The sequence below is a fragment of the Chrysochloris asiatica genome, unplaced genomic scaffold, assembly GCF_000296735.1.
Source record: "Chrysochloris asiatica unplaced genomic scaffold, ChrAsi1.0 scaffold00173, whole genome shotgun sequence".
Lineage (NCBI taxonomy): Eukaryota > Metazoa > Chordata > Mammalia > Afrosoricida > Chrysochloridae > Chrysochloris > Chrysochloris asiatica.
In genome coordinates, this window is record NW_006408691.1 from 3,647,152 (window position 1) to 3,664,036 (window position 16,885).

Consider the following 16,885-nt stretch of genomic DNA (forward strand, 5'->3'; position numbering starts at 1 on the left):
GCTCCTGCCCAGCACACAGGGTGGCTTCTTTGTCACCTTAATTCTGGGTGCCACCTGCCCACTCCTCAGCCCACCTGGTGTCCCAGATCCAGGGTTAGGGGCCACCCTCCCCTGACCCTGTGGCTGGAGGCTGCCCAGCCAGATGCCCTGGGGGCCAGCTCACTCAAGAGGAGAGCTTGGAGGGACACCAGCCCCCTCTGTCCCAACTGGGTGACTTCTATGAGCCCCAAGTTCCTCATCCACACAGAATTGAACAGTCAAACCCAGACAAAAGATGTAAACCCCCAGCACACAGTGACAAAGTACAGGGGTCTGCCACCCACCCGAACCCCTCAACACTGCAGTGCAGCGGGACTTACCCAGGTGGCAGAAGCGGCCATAGAGCCCCGGGTCACAGAGGCAGGCCCCGTAGACTCGGTGACACCGGCCTCGGTTGGCACAGTGGCACTTCTTCCGACACTGTTTGCCGTAGAAGCCCTTGGGGCAGCCTGGGGGGAAGCGGGTGTGTGTCTATGTCCTAATCCCCAGAACTGACCTTATTTGGAAAAAAGGTCTTTACAACTGTAATTAAATGAATAATCTTTAGGAAAGCTCACTGTGGATTACCAGCGGTCCCCAAATTCGCTGACAGGTATCTTTAGAGGAGAAGGGTTGAGGGAGAGTCAAGACAAAAGAGGAGAAGGTCATGTGACAACAGAGACAGGGTGTGTGATGTGGCCACAAGCCCAGGGACACCAGGAGCCTAGAACTCTAACATGGGGCTTCCCGAAAGCCAGCCAGCCAGACTCTCTGGGTGCTAGTCTCCTGGAGCGCCCCCACACAGGAACATGTGGAACCCAGCTGAGACCCAGGTCTCTGGGAAATCACAGTTTTTCGTGCTGTTGACAGGATTCCAACTCATAGTGCCCCTGGAGCAGGAAACAGAACTACCTCCATAGAGCTTCCTGGGCTGTAGTCTATAGAGAAGCACATCGCCAGGTCTTTCCTTTCATGATGCAGCTGGTGGGTATGAACAACCAACTTGAGTTAAACCTTGCACTACCCTGAAGCTCACTGTCCCCACCCACCTTCCCTCCCTAGGGAAGTCTTCAGACAGTCTGCAGACCCCACCTCCTTTCCACACCCCAGGACTCACACTCCCAGGATGAATCCTGGACCCCAAAAGCTCCCAAGGAAGGGCTGCTTAAACATTGCACTACCAAGTGTCCTCTGGGAAACCATCCCAAACCCACTGCCACGGAGTCAATTCCAACTCACAGCAACCCTACATAGAGTTTCTGAGCCTGTGAATCTCTATGGGGACAGTCAGAGCTTTCTCCCAAGGAGTGACTAGTGGGTTTGAACTGCCGACCTTGCAGTTGCCAGCCTATCACAGATTGAATTGTGTCCTCTCAAAAGATGTGTCAGAGTCCTGGTATGGTGCTGTAGGGTAAGCACTGAACTGCTAACTGCAATGCTGGCAGTTCAAACCCACTAGCCACTCCTTGGAAACCCTACACAGGGTTGCTATGAGTTGGAACCAACCCGAAAGCACTTAACAACAAAATCTGTGTCAGCTTGGCTGGGCCACGCTTCTCAGTGGTTTGGGAGCTACGTAATGAAGTAATGAGGCAGCTACGTGATGATCCCCCATGACAGGTCCTGATGTGATAAACCAGTAATAGGATTAAGTGTGGGATGTTGTTGTTAAGCACTGCATAGTTGGTTCTGATTCAAAGCAACCCTGAATAAGGTTTCCAAAGGAGCGGATGGTGGGCTTGAACAACTTACCTTACAGTTAGCAGTCCAGTGTTGATCTTACAGCACCATACCAGGTGGTGGTGGTGGTTATGTGCCTTGGAGTCGGTTCCGACTCATAGCGACCCTGTACAGGGTTTCCGAGGCAGCAAATCTTTACGGGAGCAGAAAGCCTCATCTTTCTCCCGCGGAACAGCTGGTAGTTTTGAACTGCTGACCTTGTGGTTTGCAGCCTGATTCGTAACCACTACGCTACCAGAGCTCCATACCAGGACTCCCTCTTAATTCCAACCCAATCCTGATCCTATCTAAAGGGAGTTTCCCTGGGATGTGGCCTGCAACACCTTTTATTTACAAGAGGAAAAATAATTGAGCAGAAGTCAGGAATGTACTACCAACAAGGAAAGGAGCTCTCTGGTAGCGTAGTGGTTATGAGTTGGGCTGCTAACCTCAAGGCCAGAAGTTCTAAACTCCCAGCCATTCTACAGGAGAAAGATGAGGCCTTTCTGCTCCCATAAAGATTTACAGCCTCAGAAACCCTAGGCAGGGTCGCTGTGAGTCGGAACTGACTCCATGGCACATCACCACCACCATGAAAGAAGAGGCAGGAGCCAAGCGCATCCTTTGGATCTGAGGTCCCTGCACTGAGAAGGTCTTAGGTCCAGGGGAAGAGCGATGCCAAGACACAAGGAGATCTCCAAGGAATGCTGGGTCTACAGATGCTGAAAGGGGAAAAGGACCTTCCCACAAAGCCAACTGACAGAGGAAGCCTTGGATTGGGCTCCTAAACTGTGAGAGACGAAATTCCTGTTTGTGAAAAACACCCACTTGTGGTATTTCTGTTATAGCAGCACTAGAGAATTAAGAAGAAACACTGTTGCCTTTATCGGATAAACATTGGACTGCTTGTCCTGAACCACAAGGTCAGCAGGGAGCCACCTGCCACGCCACAGTAGACAGATGAGGCTTTCTGCTCCCATGAAGATTTACAGCCTCAGAAACCCTATACAGGGTCACTATGAGTCGGTACCAACTCAACAGCACACAAAAACAACAGCTAATTAAGACACTGCCCAATGTCTAACTAACCCACAGTGCCACCAGGGCTCCTGCAAGAAGCCACAGGTCATCCCAAAGTACCCATGTTCAGCCCCCTGGGTCCACAAGCATCCAGCACACACGACTTACAGTGCACACTGGGTGTCTAGTCCCCAGCAGATGAAACCACAGATGGAAAGGGAAGAAAAGCCCAGTGGAGGGCAGGGTCCTGAGGGCTGGCAAGGAGAGGAGAATCAGGGAACCCTATAGGGTGGCTTCACGCCTCCATAGAGCACAGCGCACACAGCATAGCCCCAGCTCTGGCTGCCTGATTGCTCTCTTCCACCCACAGAAGCAGGACATTTCACAATTTATAACACACATTAGCTACATTGCCAGAAAAAGAGACAGAATTTATAGGTCTGAAGACTTAACGACTAAACATTAGTATCCTGGGGATTCATGTGAGCGGACTCTCTAATTCTTCCTGAGTCCCTGGGTAGGGATAACCCTCGCTACTAACAGAAAGGTTGGAGGTTCAAGTCCACCTAAAGGCCCTTTGGAAGAAAGGTTTGGCAATCTACTTGTGAAACATCTTCACTGAGAACCCCCATGGAGCACAGTTCTACTCTGACACACAGTTCTACTCTGACGAGTCAAAGTTGACTCGATGGCAACTTGCTCTAATTGTTCCTAAATGCTGAAACTCCGGGTCAAAAGGAATGCTAAAATCACCCATATAGCTAGCAGCCCTTCTGCACTTCCCACTCAGCCATCATACAGCTCTGCTTGAATGCTTCCAGGAATGGGGGCCTTACTACCTCCAAAGGGAACAAATTCCAAAACTGCTGTTCTTCTGTCAAGGCGTGATCATCTGGAAGAGTTAGAGCCCAGAGAAATAAGCATGCAAGCAGAAATCTGTGCCCACTCCTCACAGACACAGCTAAGAGGGAAGAGGGTCTAATGCAAGTACCGCATTGCTGTCCCTGCCACAAGGGAGGACGGAGACGTGGAGAGAGCGAGTGGGGAGAGCTGTAAGGGAAGGGTCTCCCTCCCTCACCATGTGTCCCCCAGGGGGCTGCACATACCGTCCTCACAGTGGACTCCACTAACACCTGGGGGGCAGCGACAGGCCCCTGTCATGGGGTCGCAGGTCCCACCATTCTGACAGCTGCAGGAGGAGCTGCAGTTCTTCCCAAAGGTGTCTGGGGGACATGCTACAGGGAGGGACATGAAAACCAGGGTCACCATAGCAGAAAGACTTTCAATCCTATTCAGAAGCTGCCACCAAGAGCAACCACTCGTGCCCCGTCACCTTCTACCATGCCTGGGGCAGACATTATTAATCAATTGCTACATCCTCTCCCTCTGAGCTCAACACAGCACAGGCCCTGCTGGACTAGCATGTTCAGACAGGCAGATGCTTCCAAACATTCATTACTGCCCTTGAGACCAAACCCCACAAGTGGTCTGGGAGGGCTGAGCAGGGCGTGGGAAAGGCTACGGGTAGGGGCCTGGGGGAGTCAGGGGTCCCTGTTCCTATCCATTACATAGGTGTCTGAGCCAGAGAAGACCCTCCTGCTGGAGACCCTTCTGAGAGACCCCTTGCTTCCCAATCACCCCACTTTCCTGATCACCACAAGAAATGGACTCAGTCAGTTGTTGGCTTGTTACTGAGCCCATAGATTGTGACACGTGTGAGGAACAAACATCTGACCTTGTTGTCCCTGGGGCACAGAGCAGATAGTAAAGTGTACTTATGGAATGACTGAGAAGATGCATAAATGAATGAATGAGGGAGGGAATGAATGAATGAGTGAGTGAGTATAAGTCTAATGAGTGAATCCATACATGGCTGCATGCACGCATGAATGAGTGAATGCGTGAATGAATGAATGAATGAATGAGTCGTTGTATGAATCAAGGTGTGTGGATACCTGCATGAGTGACTAAGTGAACCACAGGAGCCTCTGCTGGTGGGAGGAGTTAAGAGTGAATGGCCCATGGCAGTCTGCAGGCCCCTGTCCACTGTGTCCCCAGCCCCAGCCCACCCCCAGCCTCACTCTGGTTGCAGATGAGGCCAGTCCAGCCCTCGGGGCAGTCGCAGCCATCCAGGCCCGGCAGGCAGGTCCCCCCATTGCTACAGTCTTCACAGGTCAGGCTGCAGTCGTGGCCAAAGGAGTTGTCCAGGCAGACTGGGGGCAGCAGACAAGAGGCCGAGCTGAGGTACCCCTAGTCTCCATGGGCAAAGAGACCCAGGCCAGTATCACAGGCCAGGTGGGAATGGGAACAAGCTGGGGGTGGGAACCATGCAGGGTGGGACCCAGAAACATCCCCACTTCCACCCTGGAGCCCAGGGCTGCTTTAGCCAAGCTCAGCCAGACGCACAGCAAACCACGCCTGTGCTTGGCCCCTCTGGGCCTTGAGCAACAGGACACTGCAGGGGGCAGTGACTTGGCCCAGGGAAGGGGAATCCATCTCTACAGGGAGCAGAGTCCCTAGATTAGGCGCAACCCTTACTAAACTTCTCCGTCAATGTATGTTCGCCCCGTGCCTCCACCTCCTCCTCGTCAGCCAAGCCGTCCTCCTCATCCTCAAAGAGCTGGGTCAGCTGATCCCGAAGCACCGCAATGTGGGGCAAAGGGCGCACGATGGACGGCTGTCCATCCAGGTCCACGACCGGCTCCTCCAGCGCTGAGGACAGAGGTTGCTGAGCCCTGCTCCCAACACCTAGCCCAGCGGGGGCCACACATACACACACACCACCATCCTCCGGGGCTCCTCTGTGCAGCCCACACACCCGAAATCAGTCTGTCACTGCCCACAAAGCCACCTTCTCTGCACTCTGGTCACAGGGCTATCCCCACTGCTCTGATGTCCAAGTGGGGAGAAGGCCCAGGCCCGGCAGACTTGACCCACACCACCACCCCATGCATGCTCTGGCCCTGGAGAGTAGGGGTATGGAGGGAGTGAGGGGTGGGCAGAGTTCTGCTCACTCTTGTGCCTGGGATGGTATCTCTTAGGTTGTGGCCCCTTCTTTCAAATGGGCAGGGGGACCTGGGCCACTGGGATTCCAGAACACCAACTGGCTCTGGGCATGCTGTCTGAGCAGTGCCTATGCCCAGTCCCAGCAGGGGAAGGGGTGGCAGAGTCCACCCACTCCCCGAGAGAGTGCTGAGACGGAGGGAAGGGCATGTCGAGGCCAATGCCATGTGGGGGAGCCATGAGCACAGCCCCCCCGGAAGGAAGGCAGGGAGTGTGGGGCGGGAACTCACGGGTACAACCCCTGCGGTCTTCCAGCAGCCGGAAGCCCGCCGAGCAGGAACACCGGAATGAGCCAGCAAGGTTGGCACAGTAGTGCTCACACCCCCCACGGCTAGAGGCACACTCATCCACATCTGTGGGCAAACATAGGGCTGCAGAGACCATCCTCGGAGCCCAGGGATGTAGGCTGGCTCTGCCTCTCCTTCCCACCCACCCCCACCTCCACCACTGAGCTGAACCTGGTGACCATGCCAGTGGCTAGCAGCTCACCCACCCCAAGCTCGGGTGACAGTGGGCACCATATCCCACCATCCCAGCCTGAGCAGAAACAGGGGGCAGGCCCATCTCCACAGGAGAGTGGCCAGTGACCACAGGTCAGCATACAGCAGGTGCTCAACCAAGGTGCAGGGGCAGAGCAGTGGGGAGAGCAGGGCCCCAGCACTCACCCTCACAGCTGCAGCCGTCTGTGCTAAGTCGGTAGCCCGCATAGCAACTACACTGGTAACCGCCAGGCGTGTTGGTGCATACTTGCTGGCAGCACGGAGACTCCACACAGTCGTCCACGTCTACAGGCGCACACAGAGAGCAGCTGGCCAGGCAGCCACCCACCCACCACCACACTCTGCGCCCCCACTTGCACACACACACACACACACACAAAGTGTACACACACTTGCACACACAGGCACCATCACATGAGCACCTGTGTGCAATCATACAAACACCTGTATGCATTTGTGAGCACATCCATGCACCACACAGGCAATCCACATGCAAGTCATATAGCTCACACCCACACCAACCCCATGTATGTTCCTGCCCTGTACATACAGACACACAGCAGGTACAAATCTCAGACCACTTGTTCCACCTGGACCCTGAGATGACCACTGAAAAGAGTCCCCTTTGCCAGTCCCTGCATGTTAGGGGCATTCCCAGACTCCTAGGGTCATTCCCTGGGACCACTGATATCACCTTTCTTTCCAGGCCCACCCACAACACCCACCCCAGCTGGGCCCAGTCAGCTAGAATGGGATGTGGAAGAAAGGAGGGAGCTCCCACCCGAGGCATCAGACCCACCAGCATACTCGGGGTAGCAATAAACAGTGTGGAAGAAGCGAGTCCCAGGGCCCAGATCCCCTCCGGCCGACTCGGAAGCACCCACCGATGCATGTCCTCTGGTCTGTGTCCAATTCATAGCCGCTGGGGCAGGTGCACAGGGGGCCCCCACTGCTGTGGCTGCAGCCATGGGAGCAGCCACCATTGTCGTTCTCACAACTGTTGACAATCTCCATCTCGATTCCTGCAACGAGACCACCGGCCTGGGACAGGGGACGGATTCTGGTGGCCCCACTGCTGGGAGACAAGGGGCTCTTGGGGCTCAGAACAGGTCCTCCTGAGGCCCCGCCCACCACTCCTGACTGACAAGCCCCGTGCATGCTGCCCACTCCACTGCCCACTCACGGTAGCACTGACGACCATCGGCACCCAACTCATAGCCTGCATGGCACACGCACTTGAAGGAGCCTCGGGTGTTGAGACAGCCGTGGGCACACTGGGCCTGCCCGCTAGCACACTCGTCCAGGTCTGGAGGGCAGAGATGAGTAAGAGGGGGATAAGTCTGCTAGGAGGGGTGAGGCTGGGCAGTCAGGCCTCAGGATCCATATGGGATAGATGCTCCTGTGCCCCCATTCCATGGCTGCACCCCCATGCTTCTCCATTCAGTGCCTCTGTGCCCCTTGTTCCAAACTGTCTGCCTCTGAGCCCTCCTCAGTTCTACAGCTGCACCCCATTCCTCTGCATCCCCAATCTGTGAGTGCATTCCAGACCTTCTGTACCCCAATCCCATGCCCGTTCCAAGGCCGTACGACCAGGTTCGCTGGGTCCACTGACCCCTCTGCTCATCCAAGCTCTGATGGACAAGCTCCCAAGAAAACAAATGCTTGGCCCCCAGGGAGGGGGGCCAACACAGGGGATGGTTGAAAGCGTCCACTCGGGGCCCACTGCCAAGGCCTTGAGTCCCGCTGGCAGCTGGCTTTGGGTGAGGGTCTTAACCTCGCTGTATCCAGGTCTCGTTGGCAGTGCCTGCTGCCCAGAGGGCTTGGAGGGGCCAGGATCCCCCAGTTCAGGGCCTGGATGCTGGCACCCAGAGCATGGTTACGAGCACCTCCCCCTGCGGTCAAGTCTGGACCCAAATCCTTTAAGTGTTCCCAGTAACCCCACAGCCTTCAGTTGCTGTATTCACACCCCTAGGAGTCCTGGTGGGATGCTTAAGGGTACACAGGACTGCTAACCACAAGAAAAGCAGTGCAAACCCACCAGTCATTCCTCAGAAGCCCTTTACTGGGTTGCTATGAGTGGGAACCAACTCAACAGTGCTTAACAACAAGAGTCCTGGGAGAGGATGTGTGACTTCAATCCTGTCTCAGAGGTGGGAACTCCTGAAGCACAAGCCCCCTAGTACACAGGACCTGCCTTCAAACGGCTCTTCCTGGCACTGCTGAAGACAGAACTAGGGCTTCTCATTCCCTACTGGGGCGATCTCTACCGGCCGCCTGGCAGGGCGCCTGGATCCCCCACCCCACCCAGGACTGTTGCCATGAGCAGACAGACAGTGTAGACAGATGCCTCCCCAAGGCTGTCAACCTCGCTGTTTATAACAGCCAGGGGTCGGAACAACTCCAAATCCAGCGAAAGGGGTCCACAACTCAGATGCCACCAGGTGGACAGATCACAGGGCAGCCAAGGGTACCCAAAGGTCTCATGCTTTAGGAAACAGCAACCAGCTATGAGCACTTGTGAGTGGAAGACTGCATAAATATGCATGTTAAATGTATTTAAATGACTGTGAGTCTGAGTAATTTTAAACATGCATAAGTATGCATATTAATTGCACTAAATATGAAGCAGACGAGCAAAAGAGGCCGGCAGAAGCTGAGACATCAAAATGTCACCCTGGGACCTGTGAGTACTGTCTTCCTCCTTTTCCTTACTTGCTTTGTTGTTGGTGTCATCGAGTCAGTTCTGACTCATGGCGATCCTTTATAGGGTTTCCGAGGAACGGCTGGTGGGTTTGAACCACCAACATTGTGGTTCAAACCAACCTTTTGGTCCAGTGCTTTCTCGAAAATGCCACACCAGGACTCCTTTTCTTATGTTGCCATTGTTTTTCTGCAATAGATTATCTACGTAATACAGTAAAAACTACGAAAGCCGGAACTGTATAAGGCAGAAACGGATCAGAGAAGGAAAACTGCTCAAATATCTTCCACTAAATATGTTGCTGTTATTGCGCAAGGAGCTCTGATAACGTAGTGGTTACGAGTTGGGCTGCAAACCTCACGGTCAGCAGTTGGAAACTACCAGCTGTTCCGTGGGAGAAAGATGAGACTTTCTGCTCCTGTAAAGATTTACAGCCTCAGAAATCCTATACAGGTGGCTATGAGTCAGAACCAACTCCACGGCACATAGCAACAACAACATTGTTAGGGGCAGCTGAGTCTGAGCTCACAGAATAAATCATTATTTCTAAGCCTATCCCATGCCATCCTCATTGATACGTTTGAACCCACTGTTGTAAACACTGTATCAATCCATCTCATTGGGGTTCTTCCCCTTTTTCACTGACCTTCCACTTTACCAAACACGATGTCCTTCTGCAGGGACTGGTCCCTCCTAATCACATGTCCGAAGTGCATGAGATAAAGTTTCACCATCCTTATTCTAAGGCACATCCTAGTATTTTTTCTAAGATGGATTTGTTGGTTCTTCTGGCAGCCTCTGGTATATTTAATACAGTTTGCCAGCACCATAATCCAATTGTCTTTCCTTATTCATTGTCCAGCTTTCTAATGCATATGAAACAACTGAATGGCTTAAGTGCACTTTAGTCCTCAAAGTGACATTACTGTTTTTTACGCACTTGAAAGATACCCCCTTTTTTTTTTTTTCATGTTTTATTGTGGATTATGTGACAGTTTACATGGGAGAACATTAGTTTTACATTCATCCTATCATATATCGTTTCATTGCCATGGTTACAATCCCCTCCATGCATCATCACCCAACCAAAGGGTATACACTACAAGCCTGCCCCCTTGTTGTCAGCACACAGCCCCTCTCCCTCTCTGTGTCTAAAGTTCCCAGCTGCTCCATCTCTCCACGTCATCATCTCCACCTCCATCTCTGACATCACTGCTTCTCTGGGTAGGGTCCCGCTCTCCGCTTTTCTCCCCTGATGGTCCCAGGGACCTCCGCTCTTTTTGCAGCACATTTTCCCAGTGCAATACATCACTGGATTTTTTGGTTGCTTCTTCCATTGATTGTAGATCCAAGTAAAATGATATCCTTGGCAATGTCAATATTTTCTCCATTTATCATGATATTGCTTATTGGCCCAATTGTGAGGATTTTTGTTTTCCTGGTGATGGTGTATAATCCGTACTGAAGGCTTTGATCTTCATCAGTAAGTACTTCAAGTCCTCTTCACTATTACCAAGCAAGATTGTATCATCTGCATGTTGCAGGTTGTTAATAAGTCTTCCTCCAATCTTGATGCTATGTTCTTCTTCATACAATTCAGGTTTCTTCGATTATTTGCTCAACATACAGACAGAATAAGATGGTGAAAGGCTACAACCCAGGCACACACACCTTTTCTGATTTTGAAAAAGGCACTATCTCCTTGGTCTGTTCTAACAACTGCCTCTTATTCTATGTATAGGTTCCAAACTGACACAATTAAGTTCATTGTTTGCGATCCATCCATAATTTGTTATTATCCATAGTCAAATGTCTTTGCATAGCCAATGAAACACAGAACAGTAAACATCTTTCTGGTATTTTCTGCTCTCAGCCAAGATCCATCTGACATCAATAATGATATCCCTGGTTCCACGTCCTCTTCTGAACCCATCTTGAATTTCTGGCAGTACCTTGTTGATGTGCAGCTACAACTGGTTTTTAATTGCCTTCAGCCACATTTTACTAGTGTGTGATATTAACAACATTGGTCCATAATTTCCACATTCGGTTGGATCATCTTTCTTTGTCAAGGATACAAATGTGGATCTCTTCCAGTCAGTTGGCCAGGTAGCTGCCTTTCAAATTTCTTTGCACAGACTAGTGAGTGGTTTCAGAGCTGCATCAGTTTGTTTAAACATTTCAGCTGGTATTTCATCAATTCCTGAAGGCTTGGTTTTCGCTAATGCCTTCAGTACAGCTCGGACTTCTTCCTTTAAAACAGTTACTTCTTGATCATATGCTATCTCCTGAAACAGTTGAATGTTGACCAATACATTCTTCCCATCTTTTTTTTATGCTTCCTGAGTCCTTCAATATTTTGCCCATAGAATCCTTCAATATTGAAACTGGAGGCTTGAATTGTTTCTTCAGTTCCCCCAGCTTGAGAAATGCTGAGCATGTTCTTCCCTTTTGGTTTTCTAACTCCAGATCTTTGCACAGTTTAGAATACTTTACTTGCAGTCTTCTTGAGCTGCCCACTGAAATTTTCTGTTCAGCTCTTTTACTTCACCTTTTCTTTCTTTCACTTAAGCTAGTCTATGTTCAAGAACTAGTTTCAGAGTCTCTTCTGACACCCACTTTGGTTTTTTCTTTCTTTCCAATCATTTTAGTAACCATTTGCTTTCTTCGTATATGACGTCCTTGATGTTATCCCACATCTCATCTAGTCTGGCTATTAGAGTTCAATGCATCAAATCTGTTCCTAAAATTGCCTCTAAGTACAGGTAGAATATACTTGAGGCCATATTTTGGTGCTTGTGGATTTTTCATTTCCTTCAGCTTCAATTTGAACTTGCATACGAGCAATTAATGGTCTGCTCCACTGTCGGGTCCTGGCCTTGTTCTGACTGGTGATGCTGAACCTCTCCATCATCTCTTCCCACAGATGTAGTGGATCTGATTCCTGAATATTCTATCCTATGACGCCCATGTGCACAGCAATTTATCTTGTTGAAAAAGGTATTTACAATCAACAAGTCGTTGGTAGAGGCCATCAAGTCAGTTCCGGCTCATACTGACCTTATGCACAACAGAATGAATACGTTGTAGATCTTGCAAAGGTCTGCCATGCCCCAGGCACTAAATATAGAAGCAATTAATAAGTGGTGACTGATCCCTGTCAGAGGCAGAAAACATGTGAGGCCCAGGGAAACAAGGCCTTCTCATTGAGTTCCAGCTCTCACGGTCCCCATTGGACAAACACACACCCCAGGATCTCCTGTTTCCTCATGTTGACAGGAGACGCCACTGTGAAGCAGCTGTCTTGAGCATGTTGCTGCCCCTCCCTGGGCCCCTCCTTCCCCAGCACAGATGAGCTAGGGCCAAGCAGCCCGTGCGTCATCCAGGGTCACCCGAGGGTGACTAGACAGGCCAGCCCTGCTCCCAAAGGCCCCATACAGCAGGATACAGCTGGACCAGTCTAGAGTCAGACACAGGTCCCTACTTAGTGCCAGGAACATGCTAGCTGACTCTGGGTGGGCCAGTGCACAGGGCAGAGGGAGTTCCGCGGTCAGGGGACAGACTGGCATGGAGGGGGAGGGGAGCAACAAGGCAAGGGCACAACAGAGCAAGGGGGCAGGGGCAAAGCTGGCAGAATGAGATGCAGGGCAGAGGTGGGCCCACCTTCACAGGCCTTGCGGTCCTCGGCCAGCCGGTAGCCAGCGTGGCACTGGCAGTGGGCAAAGCCTCGGCGGGCCTGGCACGTGTGCATGCAGCCACCATTTCGGTCAGCACATGGGCTTCTCCCTGCAGGCAGAGAACAGAGGTCAAGGTAGGGTGAACTTGGCCCAGGTGAGGCCCCAGGCATAGTCCCCCCCCACCCTCACTGTGGTTGTGGACACCCCTGGGAAGACCTGCCACTCGGACGAGCTTGCTTCCCCAACACCCACTCTCGTCAGGAGCCAGGATTCCTGGGAGTGTCACCCCATGACAGGAAACAGGCCCAGGTGACAAGCTGAGCAGCCAGCCTCTCTCAGCCTGTGACCCCATGACACTCACCCTGCAGCTGGCCTTGGCCCCTCCCATGTCCACCCTTGTGGTGGGGAGGATCCAGCGATGGTGGGGGGAACGCTCCCATCACCTGCCCGCCCCCCAGCCTCATTTCCACACCAAGGGTTTTCTGCACCTGCCCCACCTTCTCCACCAGCTATGCCCCTTCCTTCTGGGATGAGCAGCCCAGAGACCCCAGAACAAATACCAGAAGGTTCTGGCAGCCCCTAGTCAAGGCCAGGCCCAGGGTGTCCTGGACCCACAACCAGCCCCAGAGCAGGGCAGCATGGGACCCCTCCAGGGATCTCAGGACCTGAGGAATGTGGAAAGACCCTTCCAGTTCCCAAACTCAGCATCCCACCCACACTCTCAATACCTAAAGACCCCAGCAGGGCCACCTTGCTGTGTTGTCCATTGGGGAGGCAGGTCCCTTCCCACCCCTGGGCATGACCTCGGGTGGCAGACAGACTCACGGACACAGCGCTTGCCATCTTCCTGAAGTTGGTACTCAAGTCGGCATTGGCAGCGGTGCCGCGTCGTCGTGAGCTGGACACAGTCTTGCTGGCAGCCACCATTGCCAAGGGTGCAGGAATTGACGACTGAGAGACAGGGAGGGTCCCAGGTCATCAGGGAGGACAGGCACGGAGCAGGGGACACAGTGGACCCACCAGGCCCTTTCTACTATCCACAGCCTGGCTCAGAGCAGGGGCTTTGGATAGGCCAATGCCATGCCCCTGCGGTTCACTGCATTCTCGCTTTCTCCCAGCAGGGGGTGCTAGGCCTTCCAGTCTCAGTCCTCATAGACTCTGCTGGATGGTCCAGTCCCTCCAGAGCCTGGCCACCCAGCACAGGACACAATTCCCCCAGGGCAGTCTAACAGTGAGGGATGGTCATCTGGCACTCCACTCCCATTGGGAGGTAGCGGGCAGGTAAGGGCCCAATTCTCAGAGCTGGAGGAGACCTGTGCACTGAAATCATCACAGGCCAGCACACAGGCATCACCATCTCCCAGAGAGCTGCAAGGCCTCTTCATGCCTCAGTCTCCTTCCCTGTGATATGAGGTGACAGCAACCCTACCACACACAGTCACTGCGGCCATTCAGGACTGGGAAAAGCCTATGACCAGGACACAGATGACGGTTACAGCTGGCAGCCAGCAGACTGTGAATGCTGAGTCCCAGCTCCCAGCACTGCCCTTGCCAGCAGGACAGCTGATTGCCCAATCCTCAGGACACACACGCAGGCTGTTCCCAGGGCTGGGCAGGGCAGGTGTCAGCCTGGAGTCTAGAGACGGCAGGCACGAGGACCTCGGGCAGCACCCCAAAGCTATCCTCAGGGTACCTAACTGTACCCAGGACCCCATCTCTCCAGCAGAAGCACATGATGAGGCCACAGGGTCAGCGGTGGAGCCCGTCTCTACAAGGCTCTGCCTGGTAACAAGGGTGGCCAACTGAGGTCACAGCCCTCGGCTGGTCCAGGGAACCAGGGAGTTGGTCCAGGGAGCAGGGTGAGGCTGGCCCAGGATGGGCACTGGGCCTCCGGCGGCAGCAGCAGCCAGCTCCTTGGAGGGGATTTGGTTACAATCAAATTGCTGGCAACCGCCTCTGCGGTTAGTGAGGGATCCAGCCGGAGCCGGGAGGAAAGCCACAAGAATGCAAGCAGCCTGTGCCATGGAGAGCCGGCCTCTGCCAGGCAGAGCTGCCCAGAGCAGTGTCAGGCCCAGAACAAACCTGAGGCCATTCACAAAGCGTCGCTGGGGACCATCACCTCAGTCACTGCCTTTGCATTCATCACAGGCCTGGAAGTACCCGAACAGGCTGGTCCTTGCTGGCACTGTATGTGAGAGACCCAGAGCAACACAGCCAACACAACACAGCTGGCTCTGCTGAGAAGCAGGAGTGTGGAGACAAAGGAGCTGCCCCAAAGGAGGAGCCACACTGTCTGCAGACAGCAACTCCTCCCCTAAAAGCACTCGTTTACTTAGAAATATACCACAACACTCATGATCCTGGCCTCAGTTTCCCCACAGGGAGAGCATGGTAAGGAAGACAGACAGAGGGCCCCCTCCTGGGGCAAAGTTGGTCCCAGGGGTGAAGAACACGAGAGGGTGGCAGTACCAGCTCCGGGGGAGGGTCATCCACCTGCAGGACGACACCTCTGGCCCCAGCAGTGCTCGACAGAGGCAGCAGCCACCTAACACTTCCCCCCACTATCTGCCCTGGCCCCGGAGGTCAGCCTGGCTCATCTGAGCAGGCTCTGACCCTCACCTGAGCCAGCCTTTGTTCAGTAGCTTCTGCCCCTTGCCTGAATTAGCCCACATTCCTGGGGGCTCTGTTTATTTGTGTTAACAACACCATTGCATTCCCGCTCAGGACACTTAATAGGAACCAGAGCCCTCTGGCAGAGCCTGCAGGCACACAGGGGAGCGCAGAGCCCTGCTCAGGAGGGCAAGCTGGGCAGGAGGACCCAGGAAGCTGGTAGCAGGGTTGTCAGGAAAGGCGCCTCCAAACAGTCCCAGCAGACGGGCCCCTGAGATGGGCCTGGGGTGAGCAGGCGTTGGGCTCAGCAGAGCCGGGAAGTGAGGAGGTCATGGAGGGGCGCCGGCTCCCGGACAGCCTTGTACTCTCCTGCGTCTGGCCTCTCTCTGTTCTACCCCACAATCTCATAACATTCCAGATGCTTCCAAGCTGTGCACATCAGGGAGCCAAGTGCCGTGTCATCGTGCACATCCTGTGATGTGGGTTCCCGGAAAGCTGAGCAAGGCAAATTCCCCAGAGCTGGGTTGTGCGGCCTGTGTGACGCCAGGGTCCTGGGGCTGGGGTGGCATTTCCAGCCACTGTGCCACCTGGTCACAGAACACATGTCCCAGCTGTTTAGGCTGTGACAGAAAGCTCTCACCTGGCTGCAGCCCTCACATCAGGACCAAGCCCGAAGCACAGAAGAGGGGCTCCATGAGAAAACGGGACTCAGGAATTTACTCCAAATGGAGGCAACAGCCCCTCCCCATTCTGTATAAAAAGCCCTAACTGAGCAGATATGTTCCTATAAAGTGGGTTCCACCATAAGCCTCATAGTATAATATTGATGTGATAGTTCCTCAAATGGTTAAAAAAAAAAAAAATCTGAGAACGCTTGCTAATCAATTCTTTTAAAGAGAGTAAGACTCTCAATATTTCTGTCTCTTCTAAACTTCAGGGTCTTTTCTCAACCAGGCTTAACTTAGGTCCCTGCCCAAATCCAGATCAGAAGCATTTTACTCCAACTGGGCATACTAACTCCCTCTTTGCAAATCCCGGAGCATACCTTTAGGGTCTCGCAGAACTAGACTGCAATTCTACTATCTGCCAGCAGGAGTCACTGGTAATCAGGAGAGTTGTCATGCCACAGCCATGAAGGTCTTCAAGGAGAGGGAGGGCCGTATTTGCATAGAAAACTGGAAATACTAAAAAGGTGGATCTTGGCTGAAAGCAGAGAATATCAAAAAGATGTTGATCTGTGTTTTATTGACTACGCAAAGGCTTTCGATTGTGTGGTTCATGACAAGCTGTGGACAACATTGCCAAGTATGAGTATTCTCAAGCACTTAATGTGCTCGCTCATGAGAAATCTGTACCTGGACCAAGAGGCAGTTGTTCCAACAGAACATGGGAACATTGAATGGTTTAAAATTAAGAAAGGTGTGTGACAAGGTTGTGTTCTTTCACCATACTTATTCAACCTGTATGCTAAGCAAATCATCCAAGAAGCTGGGTTCTATGAAGAAAAGCGTGGCATCAGGATTGGAGGAAGACTCATTAACAACCTGCTATATGTAGATGATACAACCTTGCTTGCT

At 52.8% G+C, this 16,885-nt stretch overlaps 1 protein-coding gene across 1 annotated transcript in view; it reads right to left on the reverse strand.

Annotated features, from left to right (window-relative positions):
- The window catches only part of MEGF6 (multiple EGF-like-domains 6), a 154,381-nt gene that overhangs the window by 13,545 nt on the left and 123,951 nt on the right, over nucleotides 1–16,885 (reverse strand). Inside the window, exons 6-15 of the mRNA XM_006871784.1 lie at nucleotides 13,524–13,649; nucleotides 12,685–12,807; nucleotides 7,504–7,626; nucleotides 7,205–7,342; nucleotides 6,486–6,605; nucleotides 6,051–6,173; nucleotides 5,296–5,469; nucleotides 4,839–4,970; nucleotides 3,864–3,992; nucleotides 360–488 (exon numbers count right to left, since the gene is read on the reverse strand). Coding sequence (XP_006871846.1) covers nucleotides 360–488; nucleotides 3,864–3,992; nucleotides 4,839–4,970; nucleotides 5,296–5,469; nucleotides 6,051–6,173; nucleotides 6,486–6,605; nucleotides 7,205–7,342; nucleotides 7,504–7,626; nucleotides 12,685–12,807; nucleotides 13,524–13,649 — 1,317 coding nt within the window. The remainder of the gene's footprint in view (nucleotides 1–359; nucleotides 489–3,863; nucleotides 3,993–4,838; nucleotides 4,971–5,295; nucleotides 5,470–6,050; nucleotides 6,174–6,485; nucleotides 6,606–7,204; nucleotides 7,343–7,503; nucleotides 7,627–12,684; nucleotides 12,808–13,523; nucleotides 13,650–16,885) is intronic.